We start from the raw sequence: 22,958 nt of genomic DNA, 5'->3' as shown, positions 1-22,958 counted from the left end.
TCAGTGGAGGATACAGTTAAGTACAGGCACGTTTGCAGGCTTGAGGCCAGTCATTAACTAATTAGTGTATGGGAACATTTAAGTTTCTCCCATCTGATTTTGCAAAGTTATTTCGCAATACTTGCTTACAATGCTTTTTGCACTCTGTTTTTCCCTCCCCTCAGCAAACAAAACCCCCACCAGCATCAAGAAGAACCTTGCAACCATGCCAACTTCCCGTTTCCCACTTACTGTCGACCAAGACATTTGCCAAGTCTTGCTTTTTTAATTATTTATATGTTTTTAATTTAACATGTTCCGGCGTGTAGTTTCCTTTTACCAAGCAGCCACACAACCTCTCCCCCCTATACCATTCCCAGTAAAAGAAGGAGGTGCGGTGCAGGGGGAGGGGGGGGAAGCTACCCAGGAGGAACTACAACCCCAACAGTGCATGGCGAGGGGCAGCTGGGGGGGGAAGATGAAGGGGAGCCCCGCGGGCTTCTGGGAGTTGTAGTCCTTTGGCCTCTTGCCGGCTGCTCCGCTGAGGGCAGCTTTCCAAGCACCTGTCTGTTTTGAGGGAGGCAGCGATGACTACATTCTCCACCGCTCCCTTCGGGGTGTTATGCTGCAGCTGCTTGCTGCCAGGCCAACCAGGAACCGAGGGAAGAGGCGCAGAAGAAATTTAAAGGTAAGGATCTCCCAGTATTTGCTGTGGAGTTGGGGGGTGGGTTGGAAATGCTTTTGCTCCACCAGTTTCTTCCCTGCCTTGTGCTTTTAGTTGGGGAGATGTTGCCCTTTCATTCCTGCTGCAGGTTGCTGGGCAGGTCACCTCTGTGCGGGTTGGCTGGTGGGAGTGTTTGCAGCACTGGCATGTGGGAGCTGCTGTGGAGGGATGTCATTCTTGCCTGCGGCTGTGGTTAGGAGTGTGGCTGCTGGCTCCTCTATTTAAAGGTTAGCAGGAATAAATAATCATTGAATCTTAAGATGGAGGTGGAGGGGGGAAGTCCTACTCCCTACAGGTTGGAATTTTTTTCTCTCTTGAATAAGAGTCTTAATGCACCCAACTTCTTCTTGGATGTAAGCTTGCTTTTTTTAAATTCCTTTTTTTTGTTCCTTGTAAGTTGACTTTCTAGGTCTCAGTAGGGAGAAATATCCAAATGCAGATTGGTGTAAGTGGGTGCAACAGCTTCTGCCAGCGCACGTTTGCTAGTTCCAGTGTTTCTGCTGCTTGCTCCAGGGTTGATGAACGGTAGTCAACCAAAATTCTCAAGCTGTTCAGGCTGCTATGGTCAGCAGTGAAAATCCTAGGAAACGAGTCAGGTTTGTGCTGCTGCTCACTAAAGCAGAGCACTAGTCAGGATAGTGCAGGAAGTGCAGGAAGGAGCTTTGTATGCTTCACGCTTCGGGTAAAACGCTCCTTTGGCTTTGATCCTCTGGCTGTGTGGGAAATTATTCCAGTCTTCTTGTTGGTCCTCAAGTACTTGAGTGTAAATTTGTTAGAGAGTTTTGGGAAATGTTTTGTGCAAGGATGCTTCCAGGACTAAACGTACGTTATGGGGTGAACCCCAGTGAATGGGGCCTGGGTTCAATGGCACAGCTGTGTCTTCCTGGTCCTTTCTCACAAACAGATTACTAATTATACTGAACAGTGCAGATTTACTGTATGCACTCTTTATATCCAGCAACAGTGACGCTCAGCTGCTGCTCCTGCGGTAGTACAGCAGGCAATGGGCGCACTGATGGACTGTGGGAGCAAAATGGAAATTTTTAGCTGCGGCTACTGGTGCAAGACCCTCTTTAAATGAGAAAAGTGAAAGCAAAGACGGGAGCTAGTACTAGCAAAGGTCTCGCCCAGGAGAAGATGCCAAAGGCGGTTCTCAGTTCCGCTGAGAATTGCGTTGCCCTTTTAATGGTAGTAAAGTAGCTTTGCCGTTAATCCCTGCAGAAGCTGCCAAATGCTGAACAGGTCTCAACAGTGAGGCTATTCCCTCCCTACTCGGTGCCTTCAGATCCGCGTGGAGGTACCGGTCCTGGGCTGCTTGGGCTCGTGCGCTGGCAGTGCCAGGGCTGCTGTCGCGTGCAAAGGCAGAAACCACAAAGCTGCTGTCCTTCACAAATCAAGCGAATGCAAAAATGTAAGCTAAGCGCTCCCAAATGCTGAATTCGTCGCTGAATTTATCAGTGACGAGCCTCTAAAATGAGGATGCTATAGCTAATGTTAGAGGTGCTGGTCAGTGGTGCCAAACTTTCTGCAAGCTAATCCCTAACCTAAACACTGGCTGCAGCAATGGTTAGGGCTGGTGTGTTGCTTTTCACGTGGAGTTTTTCATACACCTCCTGGACTTTTGGCATACCTGAAGTTCTCACTGTTTACAGTGTTGGATGCTGTTAATATAGATACACATAACAGAGCATAATTTATGGGGGCAGCGCAGGAACTGAATCTAAACGCCTTCCCTATGCGTTCAATAAATTTTCCCCAACGTGAGCAGCACTGCTAACAAAAACGCTAGGACCACATTTGCCTACAGCCTCGCTGCGTTTTGAGGTATTTCCCTGTTTGCGGTTGACATCACCTACGCCAGCTTAATCCCCGCGAGGAACGCGGCCACGAGAGCAGCAGCGCTGACTCCAGGGCTGTGGCGCGGCCAGGGGCGCCTGCGAAGGCCAGTGGTGGGGCAGGTTTCCTGGGAGAAGGAGGAGGGAGGTGGTGGTGATGAGGCCTCCTGTGGTGCCCTGTCCCCTGCCTTGATAGCAGGTATGCTGTGGTGGGTGAGAGTTGGTAGACACTCCCCTTCCCTGCTCCCGCTCCTGAGATAAAAAGGGAAGAAATCACCCGGAAACTTGAATTTACTAAATCTTTGCAGCCTCGTTCCTACGGCCTCGTTGAAGGTGTCAGGGAACGATGACTGGTGCCGGCAAGGCTTGCGCTGTGTGCGTTTAAGACGTCAAAACCCAAACCGCGTGCTTTTCCCAAAGACAACAACGGCTACTTTAGGCGCGGTGGGTTTTGGCTGGCTGCGGTCAGCCTCAGCGTGGCACCTTGCCGCGGCCCCCTGTGCCACCACCACCGCCTTGCTCCCCTCCCTCCCCGGAGAAACAGCTCTGCTCGCGCACGTGCGCCGTCTTCTCCACGCCACCTTTCCCCCTGTGCCACTCTGGCTGCGATTTTTAAAACAGGCTTGGATTTTCCTGTGGTACCTCCTGAAGCGCAATGGATTCACTTTGGTTCTTCGTTCCCAGCACGTTACGGGAAGCCAAACAATGGGTGGTGGCTAATGGGGGGGGTTATACTGACCCACCTCTGTGGTGGTTATTAATATCTGAAGAAATGCCAAAATGATAACGCCGTTGCCTGCCTGGCTTTCTCCTGCCTATTTTGCATAGTTTGCGTTAGCAGCTCCAATGAATGGTTCCCCACGTTATGCTAACGGCACCTGCTCGGCAGTGTGGAGGAGTGAGGGACCAGCTTACATATCCGTAAGAGGAGGGATCTATTTGCAATAGCTAGTAAGTTGATTTGCAATCTCATTTGAATGGTATTCAAAGAGCCAGCTCCTGGGAGGCTGAAGGGGCTGGGGACGGAGGTCTTTTCACCTCCTGCCTTTTAAAAAGTGTGCATTCAAAATCCAGCCCTAGTGCCCCGGCTACTAAATTTCAATCGCTGTTTTTATGTCATTATTGCAATTGCCGTAACTCTGTAAAAGACGAGACAAAAGATTGCTCTTTCCGCTTTGAGCTCTTTCTATCCTCCACTTTTACAGCAAAGGTTATCCTGAGCAATGTGTACATCTAAGTGTAGAAATAGGTATTATTCATACCTTGTCAATATATATGCTGGAAAACAGAAGCTGAATTTATAGCCGTATTTCCTTTCTGCCGGGGCTTTTAGAGTTGAGCGTTTCAGTGTTTCCATTATAAAACCCTGTTTTCTGAGGTTTATAACAGTCTCAAAGAGCATAGCGGTCTTGAACCGTAATAGAAAACATGTAATGTTGCATTTACAATATGGCTGTAACTGCACATTAAGGAGCGTAATCTTCTCAGTGTACCCACAGTGCTCCAATAAGGTTAATTGGAGTTACATATACTAAGAGAAAAACAGTATTTTACCCTTAGAGTTGGTGCTCTCCATCCAGAGAGCTGAGAGCCTCGCACAGGAGCATGGTGCTTCTGCTTGCACCAGGCTTGTAAAAATGTCATTCCTTGCTACGCCATTAAAATGCCTGTGTGCCTCTGAAAAGGCCCCTGTAAGCACCTGCTTCCCTGTTTTGGCACCTCACTGCTTTAAAAACTTGGCCAAGGGAACTATGTAAGTGTCACAGCAAGGTAAAGATGACTGGAAGAAACTGTATTTTACTGAATGTGCTGTGAGGCCTTTTGCCCTGTGCGGTGTCTCTGCTGTTCCTGCCCCGGCTTCTAGTCTTGCATAAATACAGGTCCCTCCTGCCTCCTCAGGCTTGTCTCCATTTCCAGTCAGCTTACTCCATCTGGCATCTTGCGTTCCTGTGTCACTTTACTAGTATAAAGTAAATAACGTTAAAGTCCATCATTACATCCCATTGCCCATGGGCTGTCTAAATTAGTCCTAGCTCCTCTTTGATGTACCCGCGTAGCTGCCAACTTCTGTAGTTAGCCTGCGCTGTCACAGAGCAGTCCTGGGCTCCTAAGGAGGAAATACCCTCTATGTTGGGGTGTCTGCGTGGGATTTTTACTTTAGGAACAAGAGTTCTTCTATGTTATCCACATGCAGAAATTCCAGCTTATCTGGGATAGGGCTGTTGCATGGCTTTGGCAGGTCTGACTCTGTAAGCTACATCTGTGAGTGTAACAGTGACGCTGGGGTGAGGGGGAAGTGTCTGCAAGTGGTGGTCTTCTGAGTTGAAATGAATACTTTGAAATGGATAGCAAGGAGGAAGAACTGAAGTTAAAAGTGGACGGTTGCCAGGGCTGCTGGCCATCATCATACTAGAGCTGATTTATCATGGCAATTGCTCACTTGAGTTTGTTGGTCTTAACTGGCTGAAGGTAAAGAAAGCAGCAGCATGTTCAGAGTAGAAAGATACTTCTAAGAAGTGTTTAGGAAAACAAAAAACACAAACAGGACCCGTAGAGGTTGCAGACTTTATTAGGCCCTGTGGTGAGCCTCTCAGATTGTCACATGGCCGTGGCTTTCCTGGTTCAACTTTAGCTTTGATCAGCAACCGGTAAAAGGACAAATTATGATGGTAAAAAGTTTTGCTCCATGATTTATTTATTTTTTTTCCAGTGCAACTAAGAAGGATACTTGCTTCTTCTTTGCGTTAGCCCAGCCACAGTTTCAAACTGCGCTCGTCTGCGAGGTAGTAGAAGGCAGCAGAAGGTAGGAGACTGGACTCACTGTGAACCTTAGGCTCTGATCCTGTCTGTGCCTCAGCCTGAGAGAGCGAGTTAAGTGGAACAAGAGTGTCAGCAGGGTTGAAACCTTGTTGAGACTAAGTTTTTCTTGCAGTTTCAATTCATCTATCACCATATTTAGTCTTCCATTTAACCTCTCCTCCTATTGCCAGCGGGTCAGCTTACTGGGTTCATGTCCTTTTGCAAGTATTGCTAACCTCAGGCATTCAGAAATCACAAATTCAAACTTAGATTTTTGAGACTGCAGGTGAAAAATACATTTTTTTACTGAGTAATTAAAAAAGCTTAATTAGTATCTTGGCCCCTAATCCTTTGAGTTTCACAGCTTTGGAGCGTTTTTTTTTTGGAGCGTGTTTTTCTTGCTGTGAAGCTTGACCCTTTTTGCCCCCAGCAAAACCTGAATTTGTCACGATTGCATGAATGAAGAATTAGTGCCTTAGCAGAAACCCCAACGAGACAAAGATTTGCAGTGAGAACTTGAGATTTGGAAATGCTGGTTTTGTTATTGTGTAAGGATTTTTTTTACTTTTTGTTGCCCCCTCATCATTTATGCATGTGTGTGTTACAACATAGCTGCTGAGAAGGAGTGGGAGGGAGCTGAAGGGAATTCGGCTTTGGTGTGGTTAGTGTACAAGGGGCCAGCAGAAAGGACAGCAGCAAAAGAAGCAATGAATGGGAGAGCACAAAAGGCTGACCTAGAGTAAAGCCATGGCTACTTTACATGTGCTTTTCTGCAGCATTTAAGGGGTTGCAATTTGCATGTTAGTCATCTGGTGCTGCCTTTCATGTGGTTAAGAAGGCCTTTGGGAATATTAGGCACGATCTACCAAGAATTATTTATTATGCGATGAATAAATTTAGGCAGTGACTATCCTCTGGATGAGGGCATGAGTGAAGATAAGGCTTTTCAATGTACGTTGCATTACGTTGCCCTTATGTTTGTCCCACGGTGTGAAGATGTTATGTGTTTTCCTTCCGCAGCTCTGTGCATCCCAGCACAGTGTACATCCTGCAACCGTCTGAAGGTATCTGGCACCATTGTGCACACTGTAGGTATTGGTATTTTCAAATATTGACCATGAGGAACATTTTGAAAGGCAAGAGAGGCAGCAAGTCACCAGTTTCCCCTTGCCTTTCTGCAGTAGTTAGAGCAGAACTAAAAAAAAACAAACAAGCAAAAAACAAAAACAAACACCACTGCATATAGTGTTCTCTAGTAGGATTTCCTATATCCAGTGAATGGCTACTTTTGCAGCCTAGAAAAGAGGCTACATGGGCACTCCTAAAGAATTGCTGAAGTACTGGGATTGGTCCTTGGTGATTACTTTGAACGGTCAGGTTAAATCTCTTTGCAGTAGTATATCCTTTCTACATACAGATGTAGAGTAATAGAGTGCAGCTAGGTGTCTTAAAGCTTAAAACCGTTACTGTGGCAATAGTATTAGCCCGATGTGCTCAATTTTGACTTTTTGTTTTCCTTTGTGCCAGTCAACCTCCTCTTCTGTGCTGAGAGTAGACAGTGGTAGTGCCTGAGTTATGATGCCTATGCTATGCTCAGTATGTTTGTATTGTGTGATCCACTGTATATTCTTTTGCTCCTCCTTTTTGCTTTCGTATGCATCTCGGAGAGAGAATTGCCTCCGTTCCTCTGATTTTAGACAGAGGTAAAGCATAAGGGCAGAGATTACATTGTCCTCAGTTCTTGATTGGGACCCAAATCTTATTCACCCTGAGAGCTATTACCCAAGGGAATGTGTCTCCTTTCACATCTATGGGACTTCTTCTGGGAGTATGTACTGTTTGAAAAAATAGTGATGGAGCTGAGGTGAGAAATGACTCTTTGCTTATCAGAAGTTAAAGGTTCTTGAGACTTTTGGTGTCTCCTCTTTTCATCATTATGAATTTCAGCAGGGTACTAGTGGCATGTTGGCGAATTTACTCTTTCAAATATCTTGCTCCCTTGGATCTGTCATAATCTTTTTTTACCTGTTCTGGCCTTAAGTACTGAGCCTGTCCAGGCCCTGAGGGCACCACTAGGCCTTCATTGCCCTGACCAGGCTCCCCTGGGACCCCCACCCTCTGGTGGGGCCTCATTTACGCTTGGGTCTGGGCTATCTGAACCCTCCTGAGTGGCATCAAAGGTGTGCCTGTCCCCAGCCCTGTCACTACCCTTCTCTGCTAGGTGGGCCATGGACCTTGGTGGAAGATACCTTCTCTCTGGCCCTGTCTCCTGGGTGGAGTTTGGGCCCCCATTGAAGCCTTGTCTCTAGCCTCATCTCTTCCCCCACTTCTGGCTGCTTCTGGGCTGCTCCTGGACTGGGTTCAGCCCCAGGCCATGCCAGGGCAGTCAATGGACCCAGTTCTTCAGCTCTGCCCCCATGTTCTGCACCATGTGTGAAGGGCGAATGGCCGATCCAGAGCTTCTGAGAAGTACTGAGCAATTCACCCAGTTTTTGACATGTCTCTTTCCTGCGCAGAAAATAGTGTGGATGGTTGTGGCTGCCCTGCTGCTCAAGCCCTGGGACAGTACACTGAGATCGTCCCCTGCTTGGCTGTTATTCTCACCTTTGTGCTTTCTGCTTGTTCCTTTGGTTCCTCTTTTACTATGTAATGGTAGGACTTCTCCAGCTGGCAGTCTGGGAGCCATTGGCACTGCTCTGTGAAATGCCGATTACTGGGGCTAATTGCCTCTGAAACCTCTGCCCTGTTTTTAGGGAGGCTGCATGTAATTTTTCTCTAAAGAAATCTCGTTGTATCATATTGAAAGGATTCAATAATAAAATTATTGAACTACAAACTGGAGAGGTAAGGTGGGGAATGTAGTAGCTCCAGCAAGCACACCAAACTCTCAAACTATTTCCATTAATTGTGGAAAAGCAGTGTTCTGGATCTTCCTATTTATAGAGTGCAAAAAAAGGATCAGGCTTTATACGTTTTGGTGTTGATCTCATGAACAAATGTGTGAAAAGGAAGTTGTTAAACACAATTTAGTTGGTTAAATTATAGAACAAGGTTCTTTATTAGTTGTTCACTGTTCTTTTGATCTATGGTCCAGCACTGAAACGTACGTTGAAGAATTTGGATGTTGAGTTTGCTATCTGAAGTAGCTTTTCAGTCAAACAAAGAAGGTTAGATATTTTTCGTGTGTTTAAAAAAAAAATCACCTTTATGCAAGGAATTATAACCTATTGGTTCTTATCACTTTACTGTTTCAAAGACAAACATTTATATGGCTCTGTTCTGGCATAAGACCAGTTTAGGCAGGATTTTTTGGGTTTTGCTATCAACATGGAACTATTGATCCTTGAACATAAATCCTTACTTATCTCTAGTCAGGTTTATAGGACAATGAAGTTATAGGATTGCTTGAATCAATCAATGTTTCTGAAGCGAGCTATAGAAATATAAACAAGTTACTGATTATTTAATAATGTCAGTTCGCTTAGAAATGCCTGGGCATGAGCAGCAGATGTTACATTTATTTCTGCTTTCTCTGGAATTTCACAAGGGCTGAAAGATCTTAATGTCACTATTAGCAAAGGTAACTTTATTTTAGAAACTCATTCCGAACTTTCACAGCAAGAGGAAGAAACTGTTATTCCTTTTGACCACAAAATCTGTGCTATTTCTAAGTGGAGTTCTTTGAAATAACTAGGATATCTCACAGCTTGTTGCTTTAGAGAAGACTTAGTACCGTGGCAGTACATTTAGTTAGCGTAATAAGTTTTTTTAGCCCCTGTGATATTGACTGAATTTGAAGTACCATAACTTTTAGTCAGCTAAGATTTAATTTGTTAGCAAAGTACAAGTTTGCATACTGTTTTAGCCTTTCTCAAATTTTAAGCTGGCTGCCTGTTTTCTGGGAAGCATTTAGGTTAATGTAACCAAGTTCTACATTTCCAATGTGAAAGTCTATCTTTCTGTTCCTCAGTAGGAAGTGCCGGGAAAGCAGCTTCCACAGCGTGGTTTCACAGTTACAGTGTTTGACTCTTGGAGAAACAATTCCTTGGTGTGACTTTCTCCAAGGTGGTTCAAAGGTCTGGCACCACTCCATGGTGTCCCTTCAGTGTTCCTGCCTGTTTTGAATGCAGGGCAGGATCTTTGTAAGTGGACTCTGATTTCTTGGTGGTCTGTCCTTTGCGTAGTTTGCCATAGCTTGTCGTAAAGGAGTATAAAATCACCTGATTAATCTGTTTGCTCAATCCTTAAACAGGAAGAGTAATAATGAAGTCATATAAGACAGCTGTAAATCCCTCCATACTAATACATTATTAATCTCAGTACTTTGGTTATAAAGGTTGTTTTAAATATAAAAATCTTTTTGTGAAATGTATGCTTGATCTTTTCAATTGGTCTACCTTAAAGATGTTAAGATTCATTTTGGAATGAATTTGGAAAGGTTTTTGTCTTTAAGATAAAATTAATACCATATATGCTCATACATGTTTGTACATGGGCTTTGTTAAAGCTTATGTATAAACCAGTCTCTGATTAATCTCATGTTTTCTTCTTCTGTAAGCCATTCTGTGGCGTTTTAGTTGCAATATTTTGTGGCCCAGCTGTCTATACAGCAGAATTTCCTTGATCTCAAGGCTATGCTCCAAACTTTTATGGAGAGGAACTGCTATGAAATTAAAACTGAAATCTTAACATTTTTATAGAGTTCCTTCATTTATAGTAAAGTTGGGGTGGCTCATTCTTAATTAGATTATTATAGACCTAAAACATACCAAGTGGAATAGTTTGAGAGGAGCTGAATTAGGCTGTTAGCAAGAGTTCATGGTTAGCCTAGCTGGTTAGTCATTAGGTTACATCTCTGTGAAATGCATGAGACTATATTTTCCATTTGATGTGCTGTGAAGACTTAGGTCAAAATCCATAACAAGATTTAGGCCTACTGAAAAGTTCTGTAATACTTTTTAAAAATTAAATAAGCTCTGTTTTTCATGTCCTAAAGACACTTGTGCATGTCAAGCATTGCTGAGGTTCACTGCCACACTTGTATTCGTTCTGAAGTCGAAATGCATTGTGTTGGAAGTGCGTTTGCAAAAAGTATTCCCGCAGTTACAGCAAACAAGGCTTTAAGGCATGAATGCTTCCTGGAAAATTTGGTTTGTGTGGATCTTTTTCTTTTTCATTTGAGGAACACTTCAACTTCTCATACTTAAAAAGGGAAGTACTTTATTGCATTTTAATATTTACTGCTGCAAACACGTGCAGAGAAGCTGAATCTCCTGCCGTTTAGGATTTAACGGCTTCTGCGTCGTGGGCCTGCCTTTTGCTGGGGAGCTTCAAGACTGCAGCTGCGGCAGTGCTGGGGGATGAGGCGTGCGATGGGGTATGAGATCCTGAGCGTAGATTTGTGTAGAGCAAGGTGGAGGTCCGCAGGTTCGCCCTGCTGCCGAAGGGGAGAGCCCAGGTGGTACCACATCAAGGAGCTGTGAAGCCTGGTAGATGTGATCTGGAAAGAAGCCTTAGGAGAGCAAGCACGGCTAGAGCCTCTGACTCACAGCAATCTGCCTAGAAAAGGCTCTCTTAAGCTTCTGCTTGTCTTTGGCTTCCTCTGGCATGTGGCTAGTGAGGACTTTATATCTGACTTCGTAGTTTGATACCCTTGACGTAATGAGCCTGACCAGCATGTCTCCACAACAAGAATTATGAGATTGATGGAAAATATCTGTACTATTAACTAGTTGATAAGGGTGGTGTTTCTCATGTAAATGAGCTCTAAAGAAAGAGGGAACACTGGAGGTAGGACTGGTAAATAGCGTATTTTTATTGTTGTCTCCTTCTCTGATCTCTGCCTCTCCCCCTCCCTTAATTTTTTTTCCCCTCCCCACAAGGTATTGTATGAATTTCTGAGACAGTGTCTCTTCAGGGAACTGAAACACTTTGTGATGATAAATACAAGTGCGTAGGCTTGTTGTGAGGCATGTTCCAGGTGGGTTTTAGAATTAATGCTGCGTGCCACCCTTCTGAGTGGTTAAAGATGCCAAGTAAAAACCCTTTAGCAAGAAACAGGTGCTGAGGTTTAAAAAACAAAACAAAGCGAAAACCCCAACATCAAAAACAAAGTGATTTTGTTGTGGTTGGGAACATACTTGATTATGTGTTTGCTTCCAGATCGGATGCCAGTGTGAAAGCCCACTTCCCTTCATAGCGCGTGTGTTTAAGAACTGTTCTTGCCACCTACCTCCCAGTGTGCCTGGGAAAAGGCTCTGGTGTACTTCTACAGTTAAGCAAGGTCTGTAGTTGACTCTCTATTTGCTGAACTGAATTAGGAGTGGTTTTTTTGAAGTCTTTAATGCATATGGAATATTTGATTTATTTTTTCTTAAAGTCCCACAGGATTAGATGCTGCTTGGGATTGGCTTGTGCCCACTGATCGATCCCTTGCGTCACTGGTCTTGAATCTTGTTGCAGGTGTTCTTGGAGAGCTTGGCAGCGGCGGCAGCAAACTGGCGGAGGTGTTATTGACCTGGAATAGCAATAGCATTGCTAATGCAATAAGCAAGGTTTTCTGGGAACTACTGTGCTGTTCTGTGCAGCTGATGAGCTGGTTAACACCTTTTACTTATTCTGCAAGGATCTGGGGCTGGAAGGGAATTAATGCTGTTGTGAAGTGCAGAGAACCACAATAGCAGCGATTCAGTTAGGAGAGAGCCAAATCTTCTTAAAATTAAACTCCATTGTGTTAGAGACTTTCCTTTTTTGATACCTATATTATTAACTTCTCTGATAAGAGCAGGAAATGTAATACAGTGATATTGGAGAAGCCTTGCACATTAAATCTAAGCTATTATCGCAGGGCTTGTATGAGAAGAAACCACTCTTCATCTGGTGTGTTATGGGAATCGGATGTGCAGAACGTCTGTTTCTCAAGGTTACAATATAATTCACAAACCGAGTTTTCTGGGTAGTTTTGATCTCCTTAACTTTCAAATAGGTTCTCTGGAATATGTGGGAAAGGTGTGGTATGTATATGGGTGTTTCTGGTTTCAGTAATAACAAAAGATACCAGATGGTTCCTGGGAGTTTTATCGTGGCTAAGGATGTTTACTTGCAAGTTGTTCCTGTTCATGTTGTAGTCCTGAAGATTTACAGCTACTAGCATTTAATAACTTTATATGAAACAGGTTGATGATCTTCTACCGCAGAAGTGCTCCAAGGTTTGCTTTCTGGTTGACCCCTCTAATTGGACTGGATCAGATGCTCAAAACAAGACTGAGGTTTGCAGGCAGAAAAATATGGAAGAAACCTGAGGAATTTGTCTGCTATGGACAACCCATTTCCTGAACTGCAGTCAAAGCTTGGGTGTTCATGTGCAGATTGTTTGAGGGAGTGTGATAGCTTGACTATGCTATAGTGCAGAATAAGTCAGTGTGGCTGTATTAGTGCTATCCTTGATATTAGAAATCTTTTTGGCTGCCCCTGCATTGTGTCTCCAGAGGGGGCACTGCACTGAGCCAGTAAATTTTGCTCAGTACTCCTGAACCGGACATGATATAGCCAAACAATCCTGCTTGTGTAGATTAAGAGTTGTGACTGATGCTGATTTACAGATCCCAGTGCTACAGTCAGGTTTTACTGCCTGCCCTTTGGTTTTTTTTTTCCTATATTTGTTTTCTAATAGTCACATTAGATGAGTTTTCCCCTAATCCCTCCTTTTAGTTGGGATAATTTAAGATTGACTTTGTCCTATCCTTTTCGAGTATAATCAGTTTGGAAATTTACTGCTAATTTCTATTGCAGAAATGCTCTATTTTTGTTATTTCACAGAATACCATTGTTTGTACATCAAGGCACTACTGAGGGTCGTTTTATTTTCATCTTCCGTGATCTGTACTGTGGTCAGGCTCTTTTCCCCTCTTTTATTTTTTTCCCCACAGTTTTCCCCAGTCTCCCGCACTTACGTCTAAAAACCTATTGGGCAGCACTGATGTCTCAAGCAATGGCTGTGTAAATATTTACTGACATGACAGTCAACAACAGAGGGGGAAAAATTGCTACATCCTACCACTCAGGAAGCCTTCAAGTTCTCTTTCTGAGCGTACAGTCGATGAGAACAGGAAAGGTTTGCAGTTTGTGCTTGACTTGATGTGTTTTTGTTCTCTTGGTTCCTGTTTCATTGCAGATGTCATTCATGTAGCTGTGGAAGGCTTTATCAGCTCTTGAGGAGACTTTCCCCTGCACACACACTCAAACCACTCGAGGCTGGAGCTGTAGTGGAGGAAAATGGAGCTTGGAGATCTCCTGGTTTTTGCTTCCGCAGAAATGAATAGCACAACTGTCACCTTGGCTTTGCTAGTGGTCTTTCTGGTTCTACTGTACTGGTAAGTGTATTCTTGATAATATGGGATGTATGTCACGTGCAGCCTGCTGAAGTTCCCCCAATGTCTATAAAGTCCTTTTTATTCTTAAGGTGAAGCAGGAAGATATTTGGGTAAACGGTTTAGATGCAGAGGTTGAAATAAATACTTACTAAAAAGTCATGTTGCTTTTTAGAGAATTCTCTCCTTGAAATATTTTCTCTAAAGTGCTTTACCAACCAACTATTAACAAAGGTTGTCTTCAAAATCTAAGAACTTATTACTGTTGGATTCTTACTAATTTCTGTAGGCTACAGGAATATTGATGCTGGCAGAAAGAAACTAAGTACTTGTTGCAGAGTCTTGCTGGACCTCTTATTGTACTGTGCAGCCCGTTTGTCTCTTGCCAGATTCCTCAGCTTAAGTTTACAGACACTTTAACCGTTACTTGAATTTCCTCTCTTGTTCTTTCCACACTGAGTACTGGGTACAAATCAGAATGGCAGCAACCCTAATAATAACCACTGTAGGCATTGCCTTGAAGTGTGCTGAAATGGAGGGAAAAAAAATCCTTATCCAGATAATATATTTCAGAATTAAATAAGCTGAATTGGGAATGCTTTTCTGACCGCCTTTTTACTTCAGTACCTCTTCAAATCCTGGCTTCCAGTCAATCACTGTTTGTTTGTTTGTTTTGGTTTTTTTATTTGTTTGTATACTCAAAAAAAGATTTGGGGACAGTGATAGAAAAAGCACCCGTGAGGAAAACCCAGAGCTGAGCTAGAAGAAAACAGTGATGGAACCATGAGTTTACCAGTCATTGTAGTAGTGTAAAATACCACTTCTGCATGCGTTTCTTGATTCTTCAGAGCTTTATTCGACCTCCTTGTAGGTCGAGAGAGAGTCTAAAGAGATTCAACAGTCAAGTCAAACCCATATTTGATGTGCATTGCCATATCAAGTAGGTTGGTGAGCCTGCTTTTGGTGAGATCTGCCCAAACCTCTGGCTGAAATTATCACAAAGGTGGAAGTCCCACTGACTTTAAGCTATCCTTATAAAAGGACTGGCAGCGCTAGATTTGTCAGTAAATCCGTGCTGGCCTATAGATCTCTCCTCCCCTTAGAGAGGGAGAGAAAGGCATGTCCACAGTTCAGAAACGTGGCATGTGGGCTGGTGAGCTCCTGATGGCTGGGAGACTGCTGGAAAAGCTTGCTGCTTCCATTTAGTAAAAGTGAAAACGCACCCAGGTCTCTGAAGACACAGAGCTGATGTGTAAATGTACTGTATGCTCTGGTATGTGCTTTTCCAGAATCTCATTTTTAGTTAAAATTAAAAGAAGGCTCCTGTTGAAGTGAAGCAGTTTTAACATAAACAGGCCTAACTTTAATAGCCCTATGAAGTCAAAGTTAAGCCGGGTTCCTGACTGTGGGTAGTCAGCTGCTGAGCTGAATGCTTACCATGTAAGCTTCAAAAAGTGCGATTTAGAGTTTCTCGGCACCTTAGAATTGAGTTGGGGAATGACCTTTCGGTAGAGAGAAACCAGTGTTTCTCGTTCCTTGGCTAAAGGTGAGTGTTTTGTGAAGCCGTCGTGTAAAGGAAGCTGGAGTTTTACAAGGGAAAGTGGTTTTGTGCTCTTACATACTTAATGGCTGTTACTACTGTCACAGTAGTCATCTTAGTATAACTACTGCTGTGCTGCAGTAGTTATGTATGTGCAGATACAGGTTGATTTTAGGATAGCTTGTTAAAGACATAGATGCCTTTAGGCTGCTGTTCCAATGAGAGGCTGGTGTTGTTTCTTAAACTTGCAATAAAACACGTTGGACAACATCTCTGGGATGCTGGTAGGCTTGCCTAGTGGACTAAGCTATTTAGATTCATTTATTTCAGTATAATGCAGAGACTAAATCTATAAGGTTAATGGCTTAAAGCACATCTGCTGCAGAAAGTGTGGTTGTTGCCGTTGTTTTTTATAAGGTTTTTATAGCAGAGCTCTGTGTTTAAACAGATGAACAAAAACCAGTGCAAACACACAGACAGCCTCCTTCATTCATGGCTGGAACAGTGGGTGCAAGGAGTTATTTAAACAGTACATAAAAGGTTGCTAATAGAAATGCAGGTCCCTAATTTGAGAAAAATGTGTTTTGTTGCAATCACGTTGCATACCCCACTGTGCGCCTCTTCTAAGAGTTAGAAAACACAAGCGTTATGTATGGCAGGAGTATAATAAAGCAGTAACTGTTCAAGTTCCTTGGATGCTACCATTCTAAGCCTTTTTCTCATTTTTTAATAACTTCTGAATTCTTCTTTTCTCAAGCTTTATTTCTGCCAGAGCGTTACATCTTCTCAGAAGGGCAGTTGTAGGGGAAGAGAGGAATGAATATTTGCTGTTAAAATTTAGGTATGATCGTGGCTTATGATTGATCTAGATCAGGGTCATATTCTGTCAACTTGAGTGAGTGCAAAGAACCAGCAGTTTGTTTTACGATCTAAAGCTTGCGATCCAAACAAAAGGCAATGGCAGTTAGAGAGAAGAGTCAATAGGTCTAATGCATGCTAAAATAGTAACATGGTGATGGCAACTGTCATGTTAGTTGACTTATTTCCTTAGCGTGATCTTTGTGGATGGGGATACTCTGTGGTTTAAATGACCCCCTTGAGTTACCGCCCATCGACTAAGCCTCAGTAGCTGTTAGTGTGTGTATTGTGAAGGCAGCTGTGATTTATCACAGTTCAGCTGACAGGTGGTATCTTGCTAAGTTGTGATAAGACCAATCTCTTTGTATTTCTGGGTAAGGTGAGGTCATATGAAACAGGGAGAGAAGTGAGGGCTGATTGGAAAGGAGAGGAAAGGCAAGGCTGTAGCTGCATAAAAATAAACTTCTAAAGAAGTTACAGGTCTTAGGGGGAGACTTGGATGATTTGGTTGTTCTTTAGCCTGTTTTTTGTGGTACAATGAAGATAATTTTTTTTTTGGTAACAAATCCTCTAATAGCACACCTCTTATTTCTCATATATTTTTATCAATGTAATATGAGGGTGTGTTTGCAGTGTATTGTCCATTTTAAGTGAGTGGAAAATTCAGCAACTATAATCCCTTAATATTTTTGTCCTTCGCAAGCAACCTACATGGCCTTAAGTCAGCTATAGGGAGAGGTAATACCTTTTAAGTCAGCTGATTTAGTGGGGGGAGTGGAGAGAACAGAGGAGCTTTTGGGCACGCAGTCTCTTCAGATTTGAAACAGAAAAAGCACATTTGAAATTACTTTTTCCATAAAAAACTGTTAATTTAACTAATGTATTTAAGCCTGCTGTTTGTTATCCTTCCAGATCTGAAGAAGGACTTGGTTGTCCACTTCTCTCCCCGTGCTTTCTACCTGCTGTCAGTAGGTCAAAAAAAGTCTCCTCCTGCCAGCCTCATGTTGTGGATTCTTAGATGGATGTCGCTATACCACTCCTGTTGTGATAGACAATGAAATTCTTACTGCTTTACCCACAAAAAGGCATAATCTGGTATATGAAGTCATTGTGCAAAGGAATGAAGTATATAAAGTCCAATAATATCAGTGGCACAACACTGAGCACTCTTGAAAATATCTCATCGTTGTCCCTCCCCCCCCCCCCCCCGGTGGTTTCTGCTAGTCAAGCTAATTATCAGAATAGTTGTTCTCAAGAGCGCTTTCTTCCTCAGTTCCAAAGACTGCTGTCTCTGTTCACTTAATCTCTGTGAATCTCAGTTTCTTTCAGGTGTGAAATAAAAGTAAATACTATGTTTAAGGGAGGAATATGAGGTTTCACGTTTGCAAATCACAGTGATATTCTCTAGCAAAAAATACAGTAGTATAGCTGTGCAAAGCATTGTTCATTTTCATCCCAAACATATGCTGAGTTGGGTCTCCCGTGCTTGGTTGTAGCTGAAAACATTGCTTTGTGTCTTTCTTTTTGCTGTCTGGGAAGATGTTTGATAAAATGAAAGCAGGAGTTTATCTTGCTTTAAAGTTTAATGTACCATAAGCTTAGCATTATGAAGGAGCTGTCACAGCATTCAGATACCTGTGTTCAAACTGGATTATCAACCCCTTGTCTAAACAAATCTGGGCTTTTTTAGACGCTTGGGGGGTGGATGGGAGGTGTTTGTTTATGTTTGTAAGATGCGTGTCTAATTGCATGCTTTCAAACATGGTAAAATATATGCTAGTGGCATATAAAATGAATCAGAAAGATGCCATTTTTATATTAAAGTAATTTTAGTGATGATTTGTGTTGCAGAGGTGTATATAGATATTGAGAGATCCAGGTCTCACTGGATTTAGGTACTGTCCATGTGTTATGAACACTGACCTAAAGCATTTGCAGTCTTCGACTAAGAAGGTTTGAAAACTGAAACAGCTTCTTAAAAATGCTCCTCTGGCCGTAAGCCTTGATGTTTGCATACAGTTAGAGATACAGGAGATACTTAGGCACTGGGGCAACGTGTGTTAGAATTCATCAGTTGATACCACAATTGTGCAAGACTGCTTTAGAATTTAAAATTTTAGGACAGATAATATTTTGTATAGGTGATTTCAATACTGTTATTTGTTTGACATTACTTAAATATATGGTTTTGGGAAGGGCTAAGAAAGAAAGATCAGGTTCACAGATATCTGTCTCTAGATAAAATTTCATTCTGGTTTTGTAGAACCTTGTTGTGTGAGACAAAAGTGAGATCAAATACATCTCAGATCTTTTTATCCAGCTAGATGCTACCTAAACATAGACCTTGGACCATTTCCTGTTTTTAAAAATACTGGTGTTTACAAAAGTTGTTTGGCTGCTGGGGCTCTAGGCCTATAATCTGAGTGAAGGTATAGGGTGAGCAGCTTATTCTCTTGAACACATTCAAATAATGGGTGGGTATGCATGAGCTTTTCCAGCTCTTGCTGCTGCTGTCAAAGAAGGGGGGCTTTGGGTCCACCAGGTCTGGAAACAGAGGCCTGGATGTGGAGCACTAGCCTACATCCGTAATGATATCTTGCTGTGTTGTCATGCGAGGTTCAATGAGTGAAGAGGTTCAGAAAGGCATCCTAATCTTCAGCTGCTAAAGCCTGCTGGTTTCCCCAGCAGGCAGAAAGCACAGCTCCCTCAGAGATGCTCAGGGGCTGCACTTCGTGTACTGCAGCTTGGCCCGGGCTATCCTTTCAGCAGCTCTCCCTGCTGAGCTCTCCTCAGTTTTGCATGTCACTCTTACCGTGGTGGCTAATCTCAGGTTTGGACTTAAGACTGTGGTCCCTAAAGAGTCTCTCCCTGTTACAGCTTGGCAGCTGCTCAGTTTGCAGTATGTCCCCTATCAGGTTTACTGGGGCAGGAGGCAGGGAAGTTTTTGTGTTTTACTTTTTTTCTTAAATGTTTAGTTAACCTCCAGCTGTTTTTTCCTAAAACAGCCATTATGTCAGTGGAAGTGATTGTATTTCCCTCCCATTTATTCAAATAGCCCATTATGGAAGTTAGAAGGATCTGACTCAACAGGAAACGTCAGCAAGCTGCTGTTGATGACAGAAAAAACTCACCAATCTCAAATTGTCTGTGTCGCACAGCTTTACATCAAGCAAATCTGGAATTTCCACTAACATGTCAAACATAATTTGATCCCACAGCTGAGCAATATGCGGCCTCCTCTTTGAGCTAAATCAGGCATCTCTAGGTGATCTAGATGAAGCCAAGCCTGAGAAGCAGCAGAGTAAGCTACTGAATTATAATTTGGAAAAGTGCCATCCAACAAATGGCTGAATACATTTTTTCATCTGAAAACAAGGTAGTTTTGATCATCCAGAATGAAGTTCACTCAGTGCCCTGATTATGCTGCTTTTTGGTAAACAAAGCACTCGTTTTTTTGGGAGAGGCAGAGCCGAGTTTTCCAGCTTTGCTTTTGCAGCTTCAGAGTGAAGTTATTTGGGGTGTCCTCAGAGGCTAAATTAAGACACCTCTATTATCCTGATAAATGTAGCTCAGCCTCTAGAACTGTGCAACTGCAGTTCTTCTTGCCTGCACCTCTTAGTAAAATTCAGAGGCCAATTATAATGTTTAAGTTTTTTGAAGTGAGAGATTATGTGACCAGCAGTGTTTATTTGAAGGCGTTGAAGTCCTGCTTGGCTTTTTGCTTCTGTAAAGGTACGTTTCTACTCTAATAACTCTGGATAAAGAGTTCAACACCTAGCTTACTCATTCCTTGTTGATTTGGTTTTTCCTTAAACGCTCTGCTTTATTCCCTCCCTCCAATAAAAGCATGCAGATACGATTTGACTTTAGTGCAGGGAAATTATAGTGTTAATAGTATGTTAAGGTAACCCTACAGGGATAGGTTAGCGTCCTTTCATGAAACATATGTACTTTATACGCTGTCTAGCATTGTCTCCAGGTCTGGAATCCAATGGAGCATAATCCATGAACGCTATAAAGCTGGTTAATGCTCACAGATGCCACCAGGCCAGGAGGAGCCAGGCACAGCCCTCCAGCAATCCTGTGGCTCCTTTCTATTCTTACGGCGCTTGGGATGGGCTGGGTCTGGCCTGAGGGGCAGCCCGGAGGGGCTGGCGAGGAGAGAGGATTGCTCTAGCCTCTCCTTCAGGCAGCTTCTGCCCAGGAGGCTTCTGTGAAGCTTTATTCAGCTGTGCTGGATTAGCATTTTGGGTTTGTTTCTGGCTCTGCTACTAATTCAATTTTTGGTTTAGGGCAGGTTGCTTTAATTATCTTGGGGATGCTCAAGCACCTCCTCTAATATTGGGCGTTCTGAATTGCCTTCAAGGAGCTCGTGCCTCCATCTACTATGTTAGGAACGTAATACATAGCTCTTGGTGCGTTGAAATCAATTGAAATTAATTGACAAAAGAAGGCAATGTAAATGCCCTCCTTGGAAAGGGGCCTCTCAGGACAGCTGTAGTTCCTCCAGAGAGTGCAGTGAATCCTGCTCTCCCCTGAACCCCAGGGGAGCGAATTGGCAGTTCCTGTGACTGCCGAGCCTTGGGGTGAGTCTTTTTGCATCCTTATGGGCTCTAAGGGGCATGGACTTGTCACTTGAAATCTTTCAGATAGTGGACTAAGTTTCCTACCAGCCTGGCTGTGCTGATTTTTAAATGGAAAGCTAAATCAATGGGCAGTTTTGACAGGTTAGAATTTCTCAGTGATGAAAAATAACCCTCAGTGTTCCCCCTTCTCTCCTCTCCTTGTATTAAATGAGGGGAGCAGTGTTCAAAGTTGCCTGTATTCATCCTCACTCTTCTTCACCCTCACATCAGGCTTCAAAAGAAGTGTTGTATGTGTTTTGTCCTCGTTGCTGCCTAAGTTACAATTAATGTATTTGACTGCCATGCCCTCCTCTTCTGTAGAAATGTTTTGTACAGTATTTGATGGAGCTGTCTGAAAACTTATTTTAAAATAAAATATTGACATACTACAGAGAAATTATGTCTTAGTTGCCCCTCTAGCGTCTTTTGTCAGTTCTCATTGATGTCCCTGAAACCTTTAGATGGAATTTTCTGTCTGTTATCTCCCTAGGTTTGTTTTTGGCTCTTTTTCCCATTGAAAACAAAGTTTTGTTGTTCCATGAGCTCAGTAGTGTTAGCTAATGGCTGAGTAACAGCCAGCAGAAAGAGCTCAAAGTATTCTCTGGTTTGGGCCTGCTGGAAATGCATTTATTTGACTTTTACAGGAAAAGAGTAGATGAGCTTGCAAAAATGGGATGTTTAATGCCTGACTCTTCCCGTGCTTCTTTGTATCATTGTGTACACTGGTGCCAATTCCTTTTAGATCTGCTTGCTTATATTACTTGTTCTTCCTATGGCTGGAGTGGCTGTGCAGGGCAATAGGGAGCTGAGGGTTTTAGTGCTGGAGCCACCTCCAGTATGTGGGAGACTGTCCATATCCCTTTGCTGTGGTAGTTTCTTCCCTGATTGGTCACTTCTTCTGCAGACCTGTAGAACCTGTGGGGTTGTCTGGGCGGGTTTGTCAAGGAAGCAATAAACTGGGGAACTAGAATACTGATTTGGTGTTTGTTCTTGAATAGGAAAAGAAGCTGGATGACTAGGAAAGAGTAACAGCAATGACTGGGGAAGGACTGGGAATAATGGGTGGCAATAAAAGGCTATAACTACAGGAACTTGAGAAAGAGGCTGTTAGGGATGATGCAAATATGTTTGGGAAGTTAAAGCTGGAGGAAAGAAGCTAAACTAAGGTGTAAGTTGGAAGTAGCAGAGTATAGGGTAGTGGCTGTATGTTTGTGCTGGCAGAGGGAAGTCTGCTTCCTGGGGAAGAATAGTTCCTTTCAGCTAATAGAAACTTGTGATATTTGTCGGAAGTGCATGGGGGAGTATAAGAAGGATGAAAAGGCAGTGGACTTCAGAGGAGATGGGTAACTGGTTAACTGATCAAGCTCATGCAAATACTCTTGGATGAGAGCTATTGGAAGGGTTTTGAACCTGTAACCCAAAGTGTTCTCTGAAGTTATTCAGTAGCAATAAATCTGATGTAATCTGTTCATGTATGTTTGTGGCCTCTCATCCAAAAAGCTCCTAAGAGCTTTTATGTAAACACTCTCTCAGTAGAGCTATAATAAGATGAAGAGGTCGTGGAGACACGTGGCTTGAAATGTGGGAAAGATGTGAAATACAGCTGCCCTGGGAGAGGAAGGAACAGCAGAAGGAACTTAGGTACATTGCATGCTAGCATGAGGGTCAGAGGCTGAGAGAAGAAATGGTGGCCGAGACTGCGGGGGGCCTTACTCTAGCTCTTAAAATATCGATGCGATCTGTTTGCTCACTGAAGACTTTAACAAACCTCGGTTTTAATGTTTTTTTCCTGAAAGGTTCACTATGGGTTGAGATACAGCAAACTTCTCCAAGAGTTAAACCTCAGTATAGGTTCTGTGATAGGAAAACTGAAAATCTGTACTACTTTTGTAAGGGTAGACGTCAATGAGTAAAGCACTAAGTTCTGAATTGTTGCACATCTCTGAAAGTTATGGTGCATTGTACCTGGTGAGGGATTCTGGGTTGCCCAAACATTTATTCAGTGAGCCAGTCAAACCAGAGCTTTGGCCAAGAGATAACAGAGCTCTGAGTAGAGCAAACAACTCTTGGTGGTTCCAGAACTTAAGATCCAGTCTGTAATTAGTTAGGTGGGGCTGTTCTGGAGTTCAGAACTCCTTTTTTTCTAGATATGTTATTTTTATAGAGAAGTAATTTCTGATTTCTTTGAGAGATAATGACTCATGACTTTTGCTTAATATAAATGGCAGT

General features: G+C 43.0%; 1 protein-coding gene across 7 annotated transcripts in view; it reads left to right on the top strand.

Annotated features, from left to right (window-relative positions):
* Positions 1-310: 310 nt before the first annotated feature.
* The window catches only part of TBXAS1 (thromboxane A synthase 1), a 242,680-nt gene continuing 220,032 nt past the window's right edge, over positions 311-22,958 (top strand). Inside the window, exons 1-5 of one of the 7 annotated variants that reach the window (XM_068944764.1) lie at positions 530-667; positions 5,249-5,341; positions 6,358-6,473; positions 11,500-11,620; positions 13,511-13,709. In XM_068944764.1, coding sequence (XP_068800865.1) covers positions 13,612-13,709 — 98 coding nt within the window. In that variant the 5' untranslated portion in view covers positions 530-667; positions 5,249-5,341; positions 6,358-6,473; positions 11,500-11,620; positions 13,511-13,611. Of the gene's footprint in view, positions 668-754; positions 931-5,248; positions 5,342-6,357; positions 6,474-11,499; positions 11,621-13,510; positions 13,710-22,958 lie in introns of those variants that run through there. The other 6 variants (XM_068944757.1, XM_068944744.1, XM_068944772.1 and 3 more) reach the window with 6 other exon arrangements.

Source organism: Struthio camelus, chromosome 1, assembly GCF_040807025.1.
Source record: "Struthio camelus isolate bStrCam1 chromosome 1, bStrCam1.hap1, whole genome shotgun sequence".
In the NCBI taxonomy this organism is placed as follows: Eukaryota; Metazoa; Chordata; class Aves; order Struthioniformes; family Struthionidae; genus Struthio; species Struthio camelus.
The sequence above is the reverse complement of the archived record's forward strand: the minus strand, read 5'-3'. Positions and strand labels throughout refer to the sequence as shown.